This window comes from Gobio gobio (assembly GCF_949357685.1).
Source record: "Gobio gobio genome assembly, chromosome: 23".
In the NCBI taxonomy this organism is placed as follows: Eukaryota; Metazoa; Chordata; class Actinopteri; order Cypriniformes; family Gobionidae; genus Gobio; species Gobio gobio.
In genome coordinates, this window is record NC_137119.1 from 33655854 (window position 1) to 33681043 (window position 25190).

The 25190-nt window shown below is 37.9% G+C and overlaps 1 protein-coding gene across 2 annotated transcripts in view; it reads left to right on the top strand.

The window, feature by feature from the left end:
* dpyda (dihydropyrimidine dehydrogenase a) overlaps positions 1–25190 on the top strand; it is a 307704-nt gene that overhangs the window by 11959 nt on the left and 270555 nt on the right. For both annotated transcript variants that reach the window (XM_079805615.1, XM_079805614.1), the window contains exon 2: positions 21108–21218. In XM_079805615.1, the coding sequence (XP_079661741.1) occupies positions 21108–21218 (111 nt within the window). The remainder of the gene's footprint in view (positions 1–21107; positions 21219–25190) is intronic.

Genomic DNA, 25190 nt, shown 5'->3' on the forward strand with positions numbered 1-25190 from the left:
CAGTCTTAACGTCTGGCTACGCACTGCTAGGGGTGTCCACCAAACCCGGTCCTGGAGGGCCACTGTCCTGCTGAGTTTAGCTCGGGCCTGTCTCAACACTAGCCTGGTCCTACCAGACTCTCGTACATTTGTACATTTTGTACAGAGAGACTTGCCACTCTCCATTGACAAGCGTTAACTTCCTTGAAGGCGGGTACTCTGTTGAAGTTTAAAACTATTGGATCTGCCCAGAGCCACTGTGGATCTGCCATAACCAATCGCTAACGTTTGGTCGTGACGTATGTCATCTCAAACTAGCGCACGCACGACATCAACGTCATCATTCTCAGCCACTCCCTCTGTTCGCTGATTAGACCGGTTAACATTTGACCGGAAAAAAACAGAGAATATACCGCAATCCCAGACGGAGTACTGAAGGAAAATGAAAATTGAGCGGAAGTACGTAGGAGGGCGGAGCCAGGCTACCTCAACACACCTGCCTGGAAGACCTTGATTAGCTGGTTCTGGTGTGTTTAATTGACCTATCGGTAAGCCCCGCCCCCCTTAGTTACTGTTGCTAACTCGGACAAACAAACGGAGTTGCTATATCTTACAATGTTCAGCTGTCAGTGTGAAAACCTTATCCCAAGATGTTTTTGGACACCGATTGTAGCGTATATCCCGTCCGAATGATGGCCAAACTTAACTGGTGGTTTATCAAGTTTATAGCATCGTTATTCACTCCAAAAAATCATAGTAAGAGCTGAACAAACAAAGCATAAGAAGTGCGCATTAACGTCTCATTCACAAACTATCTCTCTCCGTTGCATTACCATTAACATACACCGCAAATTACACAAAAACACTCAAACAACTAACAGTAAACATACATATACACAGACCTTATGCCTTTTCGGGGGTGCAGTTAATAACTGGTAAACTTTGTATCTGCAAAACAACTCCGATAAACTGCGTGCGAGCTCTTCCTTTCGTTACCCGGAGACTATAATACCCATCAAAATATGAGTCCTCCTTAGTAGGACAGATAATGTAGACCTTAAACATATCTAAAATGAAATAAATTTACATATAACCAGTTTAACATGGAGAGGCACTGAAATGTAGACCTTCGTGTTTTTGACCTACAGTGTTACATGACGCGAGAACAGTTAGTTATTTCGGTTTGTATGTTAGCAGGGAACTTAACGAGAGTATGACAAACAGAAAATCCTCTCAGGATACCTGGAATCAGTGTTACAGTACCTCAGGCACTACGTTTTAGCATTTTTGTAGCATAAACACCATCAAACCGATGAGAGCTTTGGATTTTCCAATGCATCTCTATGGCGCTGACACCTAAAGATGTCCGAGTTCCGGTCCCAGCGCAACTGATTCTCAACTGCTATTGGCTCATCTGCGTTCAAGGGGAGGGGCTTACCGATAGGTCAATTGAGGTCAGAACTAAACTCTGTAGGGCAAGTGGCCCTCCAGGAGCAGGGTTGGACATCCCTGGTCTAAGGGTAGGGACAGAAGTGAATACATATGGGTCACTGCATGCAAATCTCTCTTTTTTTTTTTTAGTTACTGAAACAGTTTTGGATATTTTCAGATTTTATTTGTATGTGGCCGAGTGTATTTTGATTTGCCGTCTCTGTTTCAGATGCAGGCAGGCCTGTGTGCTGCGTGTTGTTTGCTGCAGTGGTGGATCAGTAATTGCACCTCTGCCAGGGTTGGGTCAGACTGCTCTTGTAATCAATCAGTACAGCAGAGATGGTACAGAGGGGTTTGTCACAGAGCCATTGCCCCTTGAATGCAAGCAGAGAACCTTCTGCAAAGCCAGCACTTACCTGGCTGCCCCTCCATCTCACAATTCAGCCCGCCTCCCCCCTTTCCCCCGATCCCCTGGAGGGGGGGCCGTACGCATTCACCTGATCACATGTGACCCCTCTGTCTGCTGCAATCTCTGTCTGCAAACTCAATCCCCCTCAGTGGAGTTCATCGCCCAGGCTCCCTCAGGCCAGCCGGCTCGTTTACACACCCAAGAAGCATGTGGCATACTGAACATTTTTTTTTTTTTTCCTTTCCCAATCCCCCCCTTCTCTCTCTCTGTTTCTCCTCCACTGAGAGCAGATAAAGCCTCGGTCATCAAGCCCTGATTCTTTACAGTTCATTTCCCTTCTGTTTCTCTGCTAATTGTTTTTCGAGCCTCAACATGGCCAGGGACCATTTCAAATGCTGCATAATGAGGCTCTGGCGCATATTGGCCATTACCGAATTAAACCGCCTCGCAAGAGGAGTGGACCAGACGGGGCTGATGCTGCTCTGTGAGTGGCTGAGGATGTTGATTGACAGGCTGAGGGGAGGGTTTATGGGTTTTTAAGCTGGCAGGTTGGTCTAGCTGGCGCAGAGAGAGGGAGAGTAAACAATTCATATGCTGTTGACTGGCACCTACAGACGCCCTCTGCAGGACGGATGGGAGAGAAACAAATAGCTCAGATTGCCTTAAAGGAATAGCTCACCTTTGATTTAACGATTCATAAGTGTCATTTTCAAGAGATAATTTAAGTGTACAGTGAGACTTTTAGTGAATAGTGACTTAAATTTCAGATATCAAATGATTTTAGAAGACTATGATTGCTCCTTTTTGGAACTTTACAGCCTGGTTACCATCCATTTTCATTGTATAGAAAAAAAGCAGCTCACATAATGCTTAATTTTTTGCTTTTATTGTTGCACAGAAGAAACAAAATCATACAGGGTTGGAATGCGGGCAAGTATGATTAAATATCAGAGTGATCTTTCTCAGTAACCACTTAAATGCCTTTTAGGTGAGATACAAAGAGGAAAATCTGTATCATCCAGTATTTTGTTCAGTCCCACTTTTCCCTCGCTGTCTATCCACATTTCCCAGCAAGCAAAGTTTACAGCCTTCACTACCTCGACAATTGGGAAGAATTGAGAGGTCTGTATGTTGTGTTTTACTTTTCTTGTTTTGTGCTCAGTGGAGAACGTCAAACAGGCCTTTCCTTTCACTGCCTGACTCCAATATCATTTCTCTACTTTGAAGTTGCTGACTTGTAATCCATATGACCTTTTTTATCTTATTGAATTGAAATGTATTATTTTGAAAGGTCCAAGGTTATGAGAGTTCCTCTGATGTAGACATTTTTAAAATGTGCTAAGTCACTCACAAGCTCCTTTATTTAATTGAATGGACCCAATCTTATATTGTATTATTGACAGAATACACATAAAGGATAACCGTTCTGTATAACTTTCAGTGACTGTATCAATATTGTGCTTAGTAATGTTAGCATAGACATGATTTGTAGACATATTATAATGACAGTACATTAATTAGCTAATTAAAAAATCTGTTCAAATGAATTTTTTGCACTGAAAAAAAAGTGTTGGATTTACATGATTTAATTGTGTACATCGGTCCCACATGAATCAATTAAGTTAAACAAACATCATTTGTTCATGTATCTTCAGCATCATGGAATGAATACATTTTAAGTGACCCAATTAAGTAGTCTCAGAGTAAATTTTGTATGGCTCCCTTACATGATTCGGGCATTCAATTTCATATATTCATTTATCCACTTCAATTTCATATATTTTAATGTTACACAATTGCATTATAATACTGCACTAGATAGTTGACAAGCTTTTAGCTAGCAATAGCACACATTAGCATCTTAAATGTTAAGTATTAAAGTCCCAGTGAACCGGAAGTTGCAACTGATTTTATTTCAGTGCTGTGACGTATTTCCAAGTGAAACGGGATATTGAATAGAGGGCAGGGTTTTACTTCAGCGCTCCTCCTCTCCATCTCTCGCTCATAGCAGACTAACGGTTGGAGGGGAGTGGTTAAGGATATTCTAACCGAAGGTTGATTTCATGAGGACTTTAAAAGCTTCTTCAGCAAAGTTAGTCCACAACCTATAAGCAAATGCTCCACTCTTCTCCACAATGGCAACCTAACTGTAATTTAAATTTAGGGCTGCCACTAACAACTTTTTTTTAATCGATTAATCTATCTACTAATTTATCGATTAATCTATCGACTAATTTATCACAATAATTTTCCACAATTTTACTTAAAAACATTTAATTTAACTTGCAACTTTGGCATTTAGTAGTGTACTATAAAAAAATATAAACGTAAACAAGCCCTTGACAAAATGTAAAACTGTAAAAAGGTACACATTTGTAAACCAACATAACAAAAACAAGAGAATATCAGCAAATACTTTTTATATAGAATAGTGTTGTCACAATACCAAAATTATGACTTTGATACGATACCAGACTAAAATACCTCAATACCGATACTGAATCAATACCATGGCAAAAAACAGTAAAAGTAATTGAATAATATGACAGAACTTACTATTCATTGTTTTATTATTGTTTTAGGGTTAAAAAACCATAAACATTTTTACATATTTTTTACCATTCAAAAACCCAATAATCTGCGAAACTGGCGTCGCGATCTGTCTGAGTGAAAGGCGTGTGCACGGCAGCACGAGCATGTTCCGGCTGCGCCGCACATCTGTTGCTTTCTTTTTCCTGAGCTGCGCATATATATTTGACTGTGCTTCCATTGTTTAGTGAACGGTGGAAGCAGAGCTCACACACACGTCCTCACTCCTGCTGTCACACATCGACGCAAATTACGAAATACTGCTCCTTTTAAAGTACCGGTACTTTCATATCGTACTCAACTTACCAAGTCGACTAAAAATACTGAATTCGACTAATTAACAGCGTCGACGCAGTCGATTGTATCGACCAATCGCGACAGGCCTATTTAAATTGTTCTAATAATTCCAACATAATTGAATATTAAACACTATTAAACACAATCAAGTCTCCCCCGTTCTCATCTTGCTCAAAAATACACAAAATAACACTTTTACTTATAAAATAAATAACATTTACTCTCTCTTGATTTAGCCATATGCAAAGCATGCTGGGAACTAACAAGCCCCACCCGGTTTCAGTTAATTCAACACAAATCATTCATGTAATCTCAACACAAACGGATTAAGTAAACTTCAATTTGACTTGTGTTTAAGTTGATTGAACGCAACACAATCAAATTAAGTGAGGACAAATTGTATAGGAATTGTGTTGCTTAAGCTCATTTTAATTAAGCAATTTGAACAAGCAGTAAAAAAAAAAAAATTCTTTATGATTTTAAAAATATGATTACCTTGAAATTAAGAAGAAATGTTTTCAGACAAATAGTAATAATTTAAAAATCCTGATTTTTTTAAAAAAAAGAAGAAAAAAGAAAATATGATTTTTTTAAAAGGTTTGCCTTTTTTGGGGAAGCAAAGAAAATCAGGATTTTTAAATTATTATTATTTGTCTGAAAACATTACTTCTTAATTTTAAAGAAATCAAATTTTTAAAATCACTCTCCAAATCATTCTCAGGAAATTGTGGCATTTGTGAAAAGAAAAAAAAATTTTTTTTTTATAACTTCCTAAAAAAAGGCAAAGCTTTTAAAGAAATCATATTTTCTCTATCAAAACATGTTTTGTACCAACCCTACTACATTTGAAGTGTTTCTGGGTGGTTGAATGCTCACTGCAAAAATCTCAAGTTTAAAAATTCAATTTAACATACAAATAACACTGTTTATTTTTAGATTTCTTTTGCATTAAACACGAAGCAAAGTTCAGTCAAATAATGTGCTGTTCAGTATATCTGTGCTACACACTTGGCACCTATGGTATTCCTGAGAATCTATCTATATGACATAGTGTTATATAATATGCACAGTGCAGCGAGTGCACTATGGCTCTATCTCTGCCAGTAATATTTGATTATTTTCAAGTTTTCTAGTGGAATAAATATTTTGTTCCGTTGAAGTACTTCAGTCCAGGGGCCCGTTCTTCGTACCTCGCTTAATACATCTGAGATGATTTGACAGATCCCAGATCTTTTAATCGTGATAACTGATGTCTGGATAATTTGGTTCTTCAAACGAATTTGCGGATTGGATTTAAATATCTGGATTGAATGATCTAAGATCACTGTGCGTTCTTGTTTTCCCTGAAGAGGGCAGATGCATCGATACTAGAAACCATGATCAGCAATGCAGCGATTGGCTGGCGTCAAGACAGCAACGTAATGACATCATATAATTAAAAAAGCCACCTGGCAAAAAACTTGGCAAATTACACAAAAAAAACCCACGAATATCTGGAGCTTTATAAGGAAATGGCTAAACGACCAAACCAACATAAAAGTTATAATAGATCAATGATAAATGTTTTTTTTGTTACATGATTACCAATTATTCACGATTTTATACAGTATTTGTACACCCTTTACATTTTTATTTCAATGTTGTAATTCAATTTTTAATTCAATTTGAAGCAGATTTGTAACGTGACAGTATTAACGTTTTTAAGGGTCAAGATCAAATTCTCTGCATCAAGCCATCCCATAATATCCGTCATCACTTAAATTAATGCACGGCTCAGATGAACTGTACAACATGTGTGCAAACCTCCAATAAAATTACAAAGTAATTATTCCATCACAAATAAATCGCTCAATCAAGTGGCTGTGTCTATAGTATTATACACAACATTATAATATTATATTCATTCTCATATACATATACAATTTAAAAAATTTTATATTATTATTATTTAAAATTATTATTATTGCCCCTGGTTCAGTAAAGAACTCTTGTAATAAAGTAGCAGTGGCTGGGACAGATTTTAAGTATCACCTCAAGATGCAATCTAATCCTGTTTACATGAAATAAGCCTGCTCGCGAGCAGGTTTAAGCTAACGGACCTGTTACTATGACAGCAAGTCCAGTATGAGCTTCGAAGAACCAAACAATCCAAGATCATGCCAAATCGTCAACAATCAAATCCGGCTAACTGAGTTAGCGAGGTACGAAGAACGGGCCCCAGATGAGAATTTGATGTGTTATGCGTATCTGTGTCTCATATACTGTTCCGAATCTTATGGGAGAGCAAATTATATTCAAAGCCTGTGTTTGATACTGCTGATCTTTATTTCGCTAACGGTAGATCAATATGTGGAAATTCCCCTATTGATCCAAGCCAAAGACAGAACAGGGTGGCGGCTTTCCAGCTGATGTTTAGTTATTCTCCACTTTTTTTGTAGTTGCTTTAAATCATTTCCTGTTCAAGGGGATTAAGGTGTTATAGAGTTAAATTTTAGCTGCATGTTCGCACCATACGCTAAGAACAGGAGCGCCTCCTGCATACTGAGGCATTGGAGGTTCTCTGGTGTGCAGCAAGAGGACGGTGAATGTAATTTATTGCACAATATGGTGCTGTTATTGATTAGACAGCAAAAGGGCAGTACCAGCTGCTCTGCTAATAGCCATATAAATGTTTCAAGCATGTGTCACCACCTTCAAACCAGCATTAGAAGAAAAATAGCAGAATACATGCACCCAAAGGACATGCACCCGGCCAAATTGTAGATGAGTATTTTGCCAGTCCATCTATTTATTTATTTATTGGTTTATTTGATCGGGACCATGCATATTCATGAACATTGTTGTATAAAAATACACCATGTAAATATGCCAGAATTAGTAATTCGAAACTACTTTTCATCTGCAGTCCCAAGGCAGGTAACCTTAAACCAGGGGTAGGCAAGTTCAGTCCTAGAGAGCCGCTGTCCTGCAGAGTTTAGCTCCAACCCTAACCAAACACACCTGAACAAGCTCATCAGTGTCTTCAGGATAATAGGCCCTGTCCCAAATGGACTTCTACTCGTCAAAGCGGCATTACGTCGTGAAAGTGCGGACTCAGAGGAAGACCGTGAGGGTTTAGGGTGCCATTTGGAATTGGGACAGGGCCCTAAAGCTACAGGCAGGTGAGGGTTTTTCAGGGTTGGAGTCAAACTCTGCAGGACAGCGGCTCTCGGACCGAACTTGCCTACCCCTGCCTTTAACCATCAGTATGTTTAAGGAATAGTCTGCACAAAAATGAAAGTTCTGTACTTTACTCCCCTTTACTCAAACATTGTCCATAAAATTCATTAACTATATTCCATGTCTTCTGAATCCATATGATAGTTTTTTAATTAATACTGAAAAAAAGTATCATGGTTTTCACAAAAATTTTAAGCAGCACAACTGTTTTCAACATTGATAATAATAATAAATGTTTCTTGCAGTAAATCAGCATATTAGAATGATTTCTGAAGGATCATGTGACACTGAAGACTGGACCAATGATGCTGAATGCAGCTTTATATAGAAATAAATTGCATTTTAAAATATATTCAATTTGAGTTTTTATTTTTTAATTTAAGTTAAATTGTAAAAATATTTCACAATATTACTGTATTTTGATCAAATAAATGCATATAAATAGGTCAATGACATGACATATTTTTGTGTCCAAAGTGCATTATTTCCTTTTAAAATAATTTAATAAATTCATGACATATCACTTTATTCTATAAAACCTATGTAGTTTGAATTCATTTTTAGTACATTTAAATAATACATATTATATATGTTTTGTTATCTTAAACCCCCAAAATGTCAGGGGATGCATCTGTCCGAACACATGAACAGACTAAGAAAACTATTTAAAATGGTGTCTTAATAAAAAAATAAAAAATACTATGGCATCGTTTTAGGTTTGAAACCTTTCATATAAACACATTTTAGAATTATCAGTAGTTTTAAAGCTGTTAAGATCTTTGGAAAACGTTTGTTCAGGAATATTCTCAAATGTCAGGGTGGCACAACTGCAAACGTGGCTCTCTTATTATGAATTGACAAGGAAGGTAATAACAGTAAACATGATAATACATCATCCAGAGGACTCCAACAGATCCTTGTGACAGAGTGTTTGTAGATCTCTCTCAAATTCTGGTAAAAACGGCCATGTCAGGTGGTACAACTACAGTACATATAACTATCTGGTTGTACCGACCTGATATAAAAAGTCAAAAAATGAATTTAAACAGCTTTGACGCCTCTCGTGGATAGGGCTGGGCAACAAACTCAAGCCCCTCTTCTCTTATATCGAAATCCTCCAGCATTTCTCTTTAAAAATTCTCGTTTTAGACTCTAATTTATGACCAGTGTTTTGTTTTGCTCTATCCTCTGCGCTTCTCCGTTCGTCAATACGCATGTGTCAAGGGTTCAAGGGTCAAGGGTTACTCTTTCGCCGTAAATCGATGCGTTATTTTAGTCTATAAAGTTTTAAATATGGATATTTTTCTTACCCAAACGTAGTATCAACGGAGGGTTCTCTGCTTTCATTTCAGGGTGCGTATATTTGAATTTGACTTTGTGATGTTTTTTTTCCCATGTTATCATTTTTTTTATCCAAAAATGATTTGTGATCAAACATTAATTGGCGGATCCCCTGCAGGGATTTATTAAAAAAACGCAATTAAAAAAACATTGTAGTTTTTAATATTTTGATATTGTAATAATTTCAGTTATTCCCCAAATTAATGAAGAGACAATTTAAAGACAGCATATTTTATTTAAATATTTGTTGTAATGGCATCGTTTTATGAATGAAGTTCAGGATCACTTATACTAATGTCTCTATGAAACATTAATGACGTTTTATTACAGTATAACTGAAAGCTACCAATTTTCAACATTTATTAGGCTTTAAAAAAATGACTTTTAATTTAAGTGAACTTAAAACAATCTTTACATAAGACCATTATAATAAATGTTATATTTACCCATGGCCTTCCCTGTTAGAAATAGTCTACACAGCATTTTAATAAAGTTATCAACACCTTTCTTAACTGCATAAATAATAAATGAAATATAGATTAATCATCATTAAAGCTACAATTTTCTCTGTTCCCGTTGTTCTTTGATGACCATTAATGACAGACATCATCAGTGCTGCTGTCACTGTAAGATCGGGCGCTGCCGAACATGACGCGGATCTGACGTACTGTCCCGCGCATCTCATTTTCTCACAAGTTAATTTAAGACGTTATTTAACTCATTTAAGACTCCTAATATGAGAATACTTGACAAAATTGGCATTTTGGCAAAATTCTGTGTTGTTGTTTTTATTTTTTGTTCAAGAGCGAAAGAGAACTCGATGTGTGCACGAGACTGGCGCGCGCGTGTGTGTGCGTGTGTGTGTGTGTGTGTGTGTGTGTGTGTGTGTGTGTGTGTCAGCTAGCTCCCTAGCTTCCAAGGTGGTGAATCAGTATATCGTGTACATGAATGTGGCCGACTCCCTGATCAGTGCCCTGACTACTGAACTAGGGAGCGAATTGAGACAGTACATTGACATACAGCGCGTTCTCTTGTGTCTTGTCGCGCTTAGATTGTTTAAAAGCATTTACATGAATAAGAGCGTGATCATATAATGTAAAGCTTGGCAAAAAGCTGGACGCTGCGTTAATTGCGTTAAATATTTTGTATGCGTTAAACTGAAAAAGTTATTAACACGCATTAACACGTTCATTGCGTTAAATATTTTTTATGCGTCAAACTGAAAAAGTTATAAACACACATTAACACGTTAATTTGCCCAGCAAAAGTTATAATGCTACTCTGTGCGTTCGCTTGGCGGCTACTATGAGACACTTGCAGTAAGCTAGACCAATATTAGGGAGGGTAAAACATGGTACTCGCGGTAAATCAAGAAAACAAGATATAAACAATAAGACTAACTGTGATGAGCTATATAACAACACTGTAAAAAAATTCAGACCTCTCCAATTTAAAATTTTCTAGTGACTGGTCACATCTACATTTTTCAGTTGGCCAAATTGAATTTCTGTGAATTGACACAATTCAATTCACAGAAATTCTATTTGGCCAACTAAAAAATTTAGATGTGACCAGTCACTAGAAAATGTTAAATTGGAGACCTGAATTTTTTTTTTACAGTGAATGATTAGTTTTCTGTCGATGAATGTATCCAAACAGTTGCTCATCTGTCTAATAAAACACATAATATATTAAAGTGTCTTTGGTGTTTCCACGGAAATCGAAGGTAACACGGATAAGATGTCACTGATAGGCGACGCATGGACACGGTCCGTGTCCTGATTAAAATTGCTTATTTCACTCAATGTAAACATTCTTGGAAACATTTGGGATAATGTAAGTACACAAGTCAACAAAATATATAACATTGTTCTAGTGGCTTTTGGATATTTGAATCCAAAAATATTAAATACTGTGCCTTTTAAATGAGTCAAACTTTCAAATTATTGACTAATTATTTAAAAACTATTTTAGAAAATTATGCATGCAGGTTGCGTAAAAGTAATGCTGTCACGTTCACTGATGATTATCCATACGTACAACAGAAGAAAGCTTTGTCCGTTGTGTAATTGTGGCTTTTTTCCCGAGTGCATTTGTATCACAGGAAGTAGTTTGCTCCATATGCACTTTGGTGCAGAATACAACCCAGGCCTGAGCCCTGCATTAATTAGCACTTGCAGCTGAGTTTGATTTGCCATTTCCCGTTGTCCATCATAGAGGCTCCCTATCTGATTTTCTCCGAGGGGCTGCAGTTTGCCTGATGTGGCTGGGCAGCGCTGGTTATTGATCTTCCATCTGTTTGGGCTGCGTGATCAGTGGAGAGTGATAAAAACAGACGCAGCGGCTCCCCCGCGGAACCATCCAAGACATGCAGATGGGCCCGGCGCGGAAAGGCCTGTCAGCGCTGCCATGCTCGCGTCTCCGCGCTGCCGCGGCCCTCTCCAACTGCAAAGGTCATGCATACGACGGGGGAATGTGGTCGGTTTTTGTTTTAAATATTGTTTGATAACACACTTAGCCCCTGTTTGGCTCCGGATCCTCAAGGACTGCTGAATAACTGCAAAAATCCATGCCTGACTCAGACTGTCTGCGTCTCTGGCATTTATCAGCTGCGCTGCGCCGAGCGTTTTGTCAGGGGAGCGACAAGCCTCCTGGATGTTTGTGCGAGCGAGCGAGCGCCCAGTGCTTAGCTTGTACAGTGTTTGTGTTTATGCTCTAAATCTGAATGGTGTTTTCCTTCTGAGCCCTAAAGATGCATCTGCTCTCTTGTGGAAGGATGTTTTAAGATGCGGACGCTGCCCTGCAGTGTGTACAGTAGTATTGATTGGGACGTATGAATGCATATTTCACGTCGATCTCATTGGCGTCTTGACATCACGGCGTCCTTCTGACATTTGGTGGAAGATGGAAAACCTTTAAAAGTGTAGTTTACCTAGAAATTTGACATCCTCATGCCATTCCAAAACTGATTTTCTTTCTGGTGTGGAGCGTAAAAATGAGAAGTTTAGCAGAATGTTCATGCTGTTGTTTTCTGTGCAATTACAATAATGTGCGAGGAACGTTTTCCGACTGTCAGACTGCATCCATGCTCTCTCTGTCCTAATGAACACCATTGGGATGAATGATGGTTACCTGTTGTATCGAGTAGAACATTTAGGAGAACAGGTAGCATTTTGTCTGTCTAGACCTAAACGTTGTGTTGTAGAGACCGAATAAACATCTGTCAGACATCATTAATGTTCGCCTTAGCCCAGTTCCAGCATACATCTGTTTCTCTTGTACATTTTCCACTTGAGGAGAGAGGGTCAATATCAAGTTGGAAGCAAGGATTTAGTCTCAAAATTGCTTCTTTACTTACTATATTTAGTTGATTTTAGAAGACATGAATGTTTTTTTCTTATTTTAACAACTGCTTATTTAAAATATTTTTGTATATTTTAACCACGGCATATCAACTCCTTCTCTTTTCTTTTTTTGTATACTTGTTTCTTTGTTGTTTTTTAGACAAAAAAAGACAAGATAAATAAAACAAGACAATAAAATAAAAAAAGACAAAATAAAATTATGCTGTGGTCAAAATAAGGCATTAGAGAAGATAAAATAAAGTGAGACAAAAATACATTTATTTTATTTTTTTGTCTTATTTTATTTGGTCTTTTTGCACAATTTTAATGCTTTTTTAATGTCTTGTTGTTTGTTTATTTTATGTCTTTTATTCTATTGTTTTATTTTATTGTCTTGTTTTATTTTGTCTCATAATCTTTTCTTATTTTATTTGTCTTATTTTATTTTATGTCTCGTTTATTTTCTATTTTTAATTGTATTGTCTCATTTTATTTTATCTTGTCTTTTTATATCATTTTAATTTATTTTATTTTGTTTTATTTGTCTCATTTTATTTTGTCTTGTTTAATTTCTATTTTTATTTGTATTGTCTTATTTTATTTTGCCCTGTTTTTTGTCTCATTTTATTTGTCTAAATTTATTTTATTTTGTTTTAGTTGTTTTATTTTATTTTATCTTGTCTTTTTATATCATTTAGTTTTGTTTTATTTTATCTTGTCTTTTAAATTTATTTTGTTTTATTTGTCTCATTTTATTTTGTTGTGTTTATTTTCTATTTTTAATTTTATTGTCTTATTTAATTTTGCTTTGTTTTTTGTCTAATTTTATTTTGTCTAATTTTATTTTATCTTGTCTTTTTATATCATTTAAATTTATTTAATTTTGTTTTATTTGTCTAAATGTATTTTATTTGTCTTATTTTATGTCTTGTTTATTTTCTATACATTTTTATTGTCTTATTTTATTATACCTTGTTTTTTGTCATTTTCTATCATTTTAATTTATTTCTTTTGTTTTATTTCTTTTGTCTTAATTAATTTTATTAAGTCTCTTCTTTTTGCATTATTTTATTTTATTTTGTATTTGAAAGATGTTAAATAATTGAGTAATACAAAATAATAAAAAACATTCACATCTTATGAAAACAAAAAGTAAACGTAATGACTGGCAAAAAAGTAAATTTTGGCAATAAGTAATTTTTTAAAGCCTCCGTGAATTTTTCCAGGGAATATCATTGCCATAATTAATAACATGTATCTATTATGCAAATGTTCTTAAATGTACTTTTCCAACATCACTTTTTAATATCTTCTAATAGCTGTTTGTTTATTGACCGCCTCTGGTTGATCTGATCACGGAGTTGTTTTGTGCGGAGAACGTTTCTTAATTAATAAAGCAAAGTCTTTCCTGTGTCCTGTCCTCCCATTGGGCGGCAGATGCTAATTGTGTTTGAACATTTCTAATCCTTCATACGACCTCAAACAAACAGTGTGTTTCTATCGCAGGCCTTGTATTAAGTCCTGCTTATGAACTTGTCGACTGCACCACAGAACAAACATGGAGGACAAACTGAAATAGTTCGAAATGTGGAGGTTAGTTGTTTTTGCACTGCCCTGGGCTGATCACATCCGCCGAATTCCTTTAGGATTTCTTTTCCAATGAATGTCCTTGTTATTAGCTTCCGGTTTACCTACAGGCCTGGCCCCAAAGAACATATTAGCTTTCCTTCTGCATGCTATATGAAAATGGATAAGTAATGCTGTCTGTAACACGCTATAAAACCCGAAGAGGTGGATTTTTATTGTTTCGGCCTGTATCGCACACTGTGCTTTAACTACATTTTATTAGGTGTGAAATTAAAATATTAATAGGCTGATGTCTGGCTTTAGGAAGAGCGGGACGTTTGTAGAGGCAGTCGAGTCGAGCGCCGCAGGAGAGAGGCGGGTTCCCGAACGTCAGCGGGCCCTTTTAACATCTCATACCTCTGTATGAAATAGACTTTCATCTAGCCTACTGTGAAAATATTAAAAGACGAAGCTTCATGTGTTGTCACATTGCCTGCGGGACACTAATTGAGGTTGGTCGCCGATGTTGTTGGGAAAGGGTGAAAAAAGAAAGAGAAATATCTCAAAGTGACTGAGCAACTTAAAAAAAAGAGAAGGATGCTTTGTGGTGCTTTCAGAACTATTAAGCGGGGAAACATGTAAGGAAATGACATCATCAATAGAGTCTTAAAACAATAAAAGGAATAGAAGCACTTAGTAAATACACATTATATGCTAAACCAACACCGTTTAAATTAATTTTGTTCATTTGTATAGACGCGTATAGTTCTGTATAAAGACCCTCCTTGGCTGATACAGTGCTGATGTACACTACAGTTCAAAAGGGATTTTTTTAATTTAGCAAGGATGCATTAAATTGATCAAATGTGAAAGTAAAGATTTATAATGTACAAAAAAAAATCTATTTCAAATAATTGCTGTTCTCTTGAAAAGGAATCCTGAAAAAAATGTATCATGGTTTCCACAAAAATATTAAGCAGCATGTTTTCAACATTGATGATGATAAGTATATCTAAATATTAGAATCATTTCTGAAGGATCATGTGACACTGAAGACGGGAGTAATGATGCTGAAAGTTGTACTATCACAGGAATAAATTACATAAATTGTAATATTATTTCTAAATATGACTTATTTACTGTATGGTAAGCATGAGAGACTTAAATAAAAACACATACCAACTACAACCTTTTGAGTGGTAGTGTGTATTTAAAGGGTACATAATACACACAATTTCTGCCTCTCATGTTAATCTTGAGACCTTTTAGAGTAGCATTGCATCCTTCATACCTCCGAAGAGTCTTTAGTTTTATCATATTTATAAAAGACAGATACAATGAACCGATTCTTTCCGAAAACAGCCAAACTCATGGAGGCGTGCAGTGGGCGGAGCTAAAGAGACACACACACACACACACACACACACACACACACACACACACACACACACACACACACACACACACACACACACACACACACACACACACACACACACACACACACAACACATGTGAAATGTGAGGACATTCCATAGGCGTAATGGTTTTTATACCGTACAAACCGTATTTTCTATCCCCTTACACTGCCCCTGCCCCTAAACCTAGCCCTCACAGGAGACTGTGCAGTTCACTTTCTGTGAAAAAAAACTTGTTCTGTGTGATTTATAAGCATTTTGAAAAGTGAGGACATGGGGAACGTCCTCATATTTCACCCTCTTTTTGTAATACCTATGTCATACCCATGTCATTATACACATTTGTGTCCTGATATTTCACAAAAACATGCCCCCCCCCCCACACACACACACACGCACACACACACACACAGAGGCTTAATCCAAAATCGCCCCCTATACCCTTAAATAGGGCACTATTTGAGGGGACAGCCATTTGTAGTGGTGTCCAAAAACATAGTGGACGTTATTGAGTGCACTCATTCTTTCCCACATTTCACCGCATTAACAAATGTACAGCCAATGTACACACAATATTAGTGGACTAAAGTAGGGAATAGTGATTGAGGGTTTAGGGGGCGATTTTGGATTCAGCCCATGGCATTATCCCTGGATAACTTTTGATTCACTATACATTTGTGTTGTTTGCATTATATTGACTTACGTGCCGATTGCCAACAAAACACAGACTTTAGATGCAGTTTCACTCACCGCCTGCGGTTTCGACTCATGACCGGGAACAAACAAACACACTTGCAGAACTCTGTTGCTGCTCCAGAAACACAAACTGCATCCACTGTTTCCTTAACGCTGGATTATTTGGGAAGCTGATCAAGGTTATCTTTCCGTCACAACCAGAAACACACTTCTTTAGTGACATTGTTGATTCTGTGGTCTAAAAACAAAATGACAGTGCTGTAGACGGCTTCCGTAAACCGAACAAAGCTCGTTGATGGCTGCGCTCTTGCTCTTGCTCTGGTTGATGTGCATGTTCTCATCTGGGAGAAGTGCCCATATAAGGAATTCCGTCCTTTATGACGTCATACAGTAGCCTGGATGCCAGCTGAACTTAGCCCCGCCCACAACATTTTAGGTCGGGAAGTTCGGTCTGGACTTGATCCGTTGTGGAGCAACTATGCTCAAACCAGAGCTGTTCGGACCAATCATATTGTCAGGGCGGGCTTTATACGATGATGGACAGATGATCAACAGTAACGTAACCATCCACGTCAACAACGAGCACTTGGGTTGAATTCGCTCTAGGAGAATTTGTTCGTATATGCATTCACCTTTACTATTTCTTTCAAAAATGATGATCGTGTTGGTCAGTACTCCGTGTATCCTTAAATTCATTTTACAAAACCGGCAGAGATCGTTTACACTCGTCTTCTTCTTCTACTTCTTCCAGCGTGCGTGCAGTTGAGTTCTGTTGACAACTATGCATCGCTCCGTTGCTCTGATTGGTTGTTGGTCTATCCAACTGAGTGCAGAGGCATTTTCTTTCCTGGTTTGGTAATCACGCCTCATAATCACAGCCCAATGGAGCAGTATCAGACTCATATTCTGACTAGAATCTGAGACATCAGGCTAGTCATAGAGGGCCATACTCAAAAAACAACTTTCCGAAACGTATTCGAATCCTGAAGGCACAGAAATACTCCGTCACACGTCCAACTCTTTTTTTTGGAAATTTTGTCCATGTTTAGTATGAGAATTCAACTCTTTCTTCAACAGTGTAATAGGGATGAAACGATTACTGGTTTCACGATAAACCACGATAAAATTTAGTGACGGTTAGTAATATCGTATAAAATTGAATTATCGTTAAAACCGCGTGTGATTGTCGCGATTTTGGAAACTCGCGGTAAATCTTGTCCAGTCAGCGTCAGTCTGATGCAGCGCTTACACAAAATATGCTAGATTTAAATGCATCATTGCTGAACACTGATGAGAATATTGCTTGAGAATATATTTACAGAGATAATATTAGAGATTATATTTATGACAAATTATTATTATTTATGCGTTGCTATTGACGACGGCCATTATAAGGAAGGAAATCCCACAGAATCTAGCTTAAAAAAGTGCATAGAGCTGCTTTAGTTATTTGTTGTTTGTTGATTTTCAAATATAAAACTTGTTGAAATGTTTTCAGTGTGTGCATCTGTTCTTTTGAACACTTTCATCTCGTTTGAACAAAACCGTGATAATATTGATAACCGTGATAATTTGGGTCACTATAATAAATTTCCATACCGTTTCATCCCTACAGTGTAAATAAGTCAGAATGCATGAAATAGCATTAGACTCCCCCCCCCCCCCTTAATAAACATATTGATTATATTTATTATAAATAAATTATTTACATATTTTATCATTTTAATATTTTAGTTTCATATTTGAAAACAATGTGCTTTATTTATTTTTTTATTTCATATGTCGAACTGTGGGATGTTTATGATTGCCTTGCAAATTGGTGCATTAATAATGTATATAATTCAACTGTTGTGCATTCACATGGCATTTCTTTTACAAAGGCTTCAAACTCCAATCAAAAAACAGGAAGGCTGTGTTTTTGTACATGCATCTGAATGAATGTGTTGAAACGAGACAGGGCGTGCATGTGATTACGGATTGGTTTGGCTGCTAGCTTGCAGGAGCACTTGGTCTCTGGCGCTGAGTGGGTCACTCCTGATTGTAATGGAGAGGTGTGAGCCTGTGTGTTTGTTGTCAGGACGAGAGGGGAGGGGTCGATAACGGCGCTGTGTGGCGCTGGAGAGGGGCACAGACAGACACTCAGGTTTGATTAAAGGGAAGTGGCCTCAGGTAGACCCCATCCACTCTGAGAGGCTGAACTACACCTGTGATCTACAGGAAAGAGAGAAAAAGAAAAATCTCATATTTACATTATTGTCTGTCTTTTTTTCTCTCACAATTTTGTAGCAGCGTTTTTTTTATTCTGTCATTAATTACTTGTCTCTATGTCTTCCTAACCTGTATGACTTTCATTCATCTTCGGATGACAAATGAAGATGTCAGCGCTTTCTGTCCCTCCATTGACAGCTACACAACTACCACTTTGACACTTCAAAAAGATCATAAGGAGATTGTAAAATGAATCCATATGAATTGAGAGGTTTAGTCCAAATTTTCAGAGGAGACACAATCACTTTATATGATGAACAGATTGAATTTAAGTTTTTATTCACATAAAAACATTCATCAACTCACACATCAGTTGTGGTAAACGGAAGCTCAAGCATGTTCGCTTGACGTGTGAGAGCCAATGAGGTTCATTCTCGTGTTACGCAGCACGTTTGAGCTTCAGTAAGAGCCAATGAGGTTCATTCTCGTGTTACGCAGCACGTTTGAGCTTCAGTAAGAACCAATGAGGTTCATTCTCGTGTTACTCAGCACGTTTGAGCTTCTGTAAGAGCCAATGAGGTTCATTCTCATGTTACGCAGCACGTTTGAGCTTCTGAAAGAGCCAATGAGGTTAATTCTCGTGTTACGCTGCACGTTTGAGCTTCTGAAAGAGCCAATGAGGTTCATTCTCGTGTTACGCAGCACGTTTGAGCTTCTGCAAGAACCAATGAGGTTCATTCTCGTGTTACGCAGCACGTTTGAGCTTCTGCAAGAACCAATGAGGTTCATTCTCGTGTTACGCAACACGTTTGAGCTTCTGTAAGAGCCAATGAGGTTCATTCTCATGTTACGCAGCACGTTTGAGCTTCTGTAAGAGCCAATGAGGTTAATTCTCGTGTTACGCAGCACGTTTGAGCTTCTGTAAGAGCCAATGAGGTTCATTCTCATGTTACGCAGCACGTTTGAGCTTCTGTAAGAGCCAATGAGGTTCATTCTCGTGTTACGCAGCTCGTTTGAGCTTCCGCAAGAACCAATGAGGTTCATTCTCGTGTTAAGCAGCACGTTTGAGCTTCCGCAAGAACCAATGAGGTTCATTCTCGTGTTACACAGCACATTTGAGCTTCTGCAAGAGCCAATGAGGTTCATTCTTGTGTTACGCAGCACGGTTGAGCTTCAGTAAGAACCAATGAGGTTCATTCTCGTGTTACGCAGCAAGTTTGAGCTTCTGAAAGAGCCAATGAGGTTCATTCTCGTGTTACGCAGCACGTTTGAGCTTCTGCAAGAACCAATGAGGTTCATTCTCATGTTACGCAGCAAGTTTGAGCTTCTGAAAGAGCCAATGAGGTTCATTCTCGTGTTACGCAGCAAGTTTGAGCTTCTGAAAGAGCCAATGAGGTTCATTCTCGTGTTACGCAGCACGTTTGAGCTTCTGAAAGAGCCAATGAGGTTCATTCTCATGTTACGCAGCACGTTTGAGCTTCTGAAAGAGCCAATGAGGTTCATTCTCGTGTTACGCAGCAAGTTTGAGCTTCTGAAAGAGCCAATGAGGTTCATTCTTGTGTTACGCAGCACGTTTGAGCTTCCGCAAGAACCAATGAGGTTCATTCTTGTGTTACGCAGCACGTTTGAGCTTCAGTAAGAACCAATGAGGTTCATTCTCGTGTTACGCAGCACGTTTGAGCTTCTGTAAGAGCCATTGAGGTTCATTCTCATGTTACGCAGCACGTTTGAGCTTCTGAAAGAGCCAATGAGGTTCATTCTTGTGTTACGCAGCACGTTTGAGCTTCAGCAAGAGCCAATGAGGTTCATTCTCGTGTGAAGCAGCACATTTGAGCTTCAGGGAGTATACAAGGTATTTTAGGTAATATTCTGGATTTCTGTTTTCTACAGCTCCCTCCTTCAGGTCTGTCCTTGTTCTTTCCCCCTGGTTTATTGTCCATCAGGTGACATAACACATAATGAGCAGGAGGAATTATACACCAATTTAACACGTAAACCATAAATACAGTATAGAAGTTTAATACTCGGGGTTAGGGGTTGTTCAGATCAATAGTGGTTGCGATTCTGCCTTAGCCAACACTACTAATATAACTCTCTTAAGATTCTTTTAAATCCTCATGATGTTATATACAGTAAATGGCTGCGTGGGGAGCTGACATTGTCTGAATGGTTTTGCGTGTTTTTGCAGAAGAATTGCATGTTTTGAAAGGGAATGAGTTTGAAGGTCAGCTGTCGGCATCTCTCCAGTGTGAAACGATTCTGCGACGCGCTAGTTTAGGAATGACAAGCATCTGCTTACACACTCTTGATTCTTTTAAAGACAGCCTGTTGACATGCTTTTTGATTTGTCTTCAGAACTCCCTTAATTGTTCAGCTGTGAAACTTTAAAGCATGCTATTTTCCCAGAGCGCTGGAAATGTCCTTGCCGAGATTCACATTTGTTCAAGTACAAGAATGTGAGTGGGAGTGCTCAGACTCACACAAACTCTCTCTCTCTCACACACACACACACACACACACAAGTAAAAGCAGTTGTGTATCGCAAGTTATGCATAACATGAAACTACCTTAACGTACCTTGACTATTTCTCTCTCTCTCCATCTATTCAGAGTATCCTGGCCTTGAACCCTCGGGTCCAGACTCATGCTGCGCTCCTCTCTACTGCAACGAAGAAAATGGAGAAAAAACACTGGAAAAGAAACGCAGAGAAAGGCTGTGAGGTGCGTCTCCTCCATCACCCTCAACCCTCATCTTTTCACCTGCAGGCCATAGGGCTCTCACTGGCCAATCAGCCATAGAAGAGAGGAACTTAGTGTTGTTTCCAGATTTAGATGGGTTCTTTCCTGGCGCTGGACCCATCTGTTTAGCTTTCTTCGGTTTTCTGCTTTTTAACCTTTCATTTGGCCTTGTCGAGAAATCGACAGCTGTGTTCAGCACCACAACCGCAAAAACTCAAGTTGTATTTGCCCACATATATGATTTTAAGTTGACACACTCAGAAAGCCTGCAGACAGTGAAAATGCTTTAATATATTTTAAAATATTTCATATACATTTAGATGTAATTTTTTCTTTAAAATTATATTATCAACAACAATTTGAGTGAAAATGCCAAGTACTGCCAATACTAGTATTTTTGTTATCAGTACCGATGACTGTAAAAAAGAACATTTTTGCAATTTCTGAGTATTAAATAATTAATTAGCCATTTACCATATTCAATTTGAAAGTCAATATTTATAACATTTAATTGACATAAGCGGCAAATTATCTGAATTTTTGTTTTGTTTAGAATTTATTAACACCAACCTTTAAACTTTTAATTTAAATCAAATTATATTATAATTAAAATGATTAATTTAGTAACATTTACAGCAAATGTTATACAAATCAATTATTATATAGATTATGTAATGTTAAATAACTTCAAACAAGCGGAATGAGTAATAGTTTCTCTCCTACTAGTTTTTCCGTTTCAAAGTTTTAAAGGGTTAGTTCACCCAAAAATTTGAAAATTTAGAAAAATTAGCATAGAAATGAACATGCATTAAAGAGATAGTTCACCCAAAAATGTTAATTATCCCATAATTTACTGACCCTCAAGCCATCCTAGGTGTATATGACGTTCTTCTTTCAGACAAATACAATCGGAGTTATGTTAAAAAATGTCCTGTCAATTAGTATTTTTTATAATTTCATAAAAATAAAGTAGTCACATCACATTGTGGGATAAAATCACAGTTATGATAAATAAGGTCACATTTATTTTTTTTACTCTCGTTCCATAGATTTCACTGTTTGCATCACTGTATAGATACTTGCTCGTTGCGATCGCAGCTGGTAAGAAATAACTAGATTAACATAAATATTAAATGTCAAAAGCATGCTCTACTGTTACCCCAACAGCGATGCAAGAATGCACGTTATGACAACTGAGCACCTTCATTTAAGTCTTTTCTATCTTGTTCACCTTAATTGTGTGTGTATATAAAAAAATTGAAATACAAAAATTTACTTAGCAGATAAATACCGGCTCACAAGCTCTATTGACTTCATGCGACGGTACCAGCAGGTATTTCATCATTAGACAAGAACGTGTTGGTAAGCTACACACGCTAACACACATGCTCAGATAGTCGCTCAAATGTAATTATCTTACGATTCCAGGCACATGCCATCAAAGTCTCAAGAATATCTCCCCAGACCAGCGTGCGACGGGAAGGGTTTGTGTTTTTTGGCAGGTGGCCGCTATGCCTCGTCTGTCCTTTTAAAAGCAACTGAGCCTCCTGCTTGTTTGATGTGGAGACACAACAAGATGGAGGTGTTTTGTAGGGGAGATTATCTACTCCCTGCTGACAGCACTGTTGCTAAGTACAGCTGCCTAATTCATCATTCTAATCAATGGGGATGGATCCCAAGCCTGATTTAATTCATAAAGGCTGTGTGCTATAGATTTGAACATATGGCGTGTGATTTTACTCTATCAGGAGTATACATGTGTACCTTTGCGTACCACGCTTGTGCAAATATATGTGGTACCTTTTTCAAGACACGTCCCTGAAAATAGACGTATACTCCATGGGATGAAATGGAAGTTTGTGTTGTCCTTTATGTACTGTAAATCAGAATTCGTGGCAAAATCAACCTTAATGCATCCGCCTGCCTGTTTTCTCATGCAACGCATTTCTCACTGTCAATTCACCAATAAATGTCAGAGGTGCAGAGAGCACCGAGCGCTGGATCGTATGGATCGTCTGCCACAGATTTATCCACTTCGTAAAGAAAATGCAATGAACATTTTAGTGATCCTTAAAATAACTTTTGTTGGGCCACGAAAGCGGCATCATAATTGTCCAGCGGAATTGTACCGGATGCCAGAGGGGCTGTAAACTTAGTTTTTACAGGGAGTCCATGAGTGCCGGGTGTCTATAGTTTCCAAATGAGTTCTTGGGAAAATACGATGGCATGTAGTCAGCTGTTATCTCAAACCGCCAGGACTCAAGTGCCCGCACATTTCCATCCCCTCCCCCTCAGGGCACCCGTAGCACACTGTCCGTGAGGAGATTTCGCTACACTTCCCCGCAGGTGACGCCTCGCACGGGAACGCGGGCGGTTCAAGTCGACGCTATTAGCTGACCGGAGCCTTCCCAATATTTGTCTTTCTGCTTCAATAGCACAGGTTGAGGCTGGAGATAATCTACCAAACAAAAAACAGGTCTGAGTTTTGCAGCAGCTGTGGAGATAGAAGTGGAAACACACTTGAAGTGCCCTTGTTTTTTTGCAGATAACGCCGCTGTTTACTGATGGTTTTCTTTTAATAATCTGTCTGTACGGTCTAATCCAATTTAATGAGTCTCCAGATTGCATTATGATCCCCAGGTCCTGTGAAGGGCAGGTATATCTGCCAGAAGCAAAAGCTAATGTTTTTTCCCCCATCGGTTTTAGGCAAGGCAAGGAGGGAGGGAGTAGAAAGAAGTTGCCTCAGTAGGTGCGTTCACATGGTGTTTGTTGTAAATGTTTTAGCATTTTTCCATTTAGAGGTCATGTGTGAACACTATTCGTTGTCGAAATGCTGCAAATCAGCTTAGGGGTTAATTCACTGCACAGTTGCGCCACTTTTGCCCACAGTATTTATTTCAATTCACGAGGTTTAGGGTGCTAAAAGTTTCAGTGCTCAAGACAGCTATATTTTTATTGAAACCAAGCTCCCAAAATGACTGTGACGAAAGACGCCTTTGCAGAAGATCAACGCCTACTTCTACATCATTTCATTTTAGCCCCACCCACCGATTGCCGCATGTCATGTAGTAGTAAACACAGGATTACTCAAAAAAAGATAGAAATGCCTCTGAGGACTACAAGATGTTCTGCAGTGCCAAGTTGTGGAAAAAAAGTCTTCGCATTGCCTCCCTTGTGATCCTACGCGTGGATGAGCTTTATTATTAACAAAGTTGCAGATCGCGTCAGTAAGACATTGGGCCCTGTCATACACCCAGCACAATGCAACGCAAGTGTTTTTTTGCTAGTTTCACACCGACGCAGTTATCAAATTTACGTCCAGTGCCACCTTGTTTAAATAGCAAATGCACTCACGCCCATCTGTCCGCCCATGGGCGTGCTGGTCTGAAAACGAGGTGTGTTCAGGCGCGTTGTTGGAGCTAGGGGTGTCACGGTTCCAAAATCCCAGTAGTCAGTACCAATACCATCAAAATTTTACGGTACTCTCTGTATCAATTTCAGTACCACAGCTAAATGTTTTTTATTTTTATTTATTTATTTAAAAAAAAATTATATTATTAAATGTATTATTTATAATAATAATCACACGTAAATAATACATAAACATTTAAGGCTGTATACTGTTTAAAAGTAAACATTGTTTATTAAATAGGATAAAGTGAAAAATTCAACCATCTAGGCATAATTATTATTAGTAGTAGATACGTATTATTATTATAACATAGAGACGTAGCTAAATCTACTGTAGCCTACAACAGTAGCCTAATATATTGCTTAATTTTTATTAATTAATTTTTTTAAAAACTTTTTAAAACAAACTTTTATTTTGATGGGTTGCCGTGAAGACCTTTTAAGTGTCTGTGTTCATGATATGACAATGACAGTTTTCTCAAATAAAACGTTAAATTCTCATGACGGTTTATGCGTTCATGTCCTCATATAGTGACACACGGC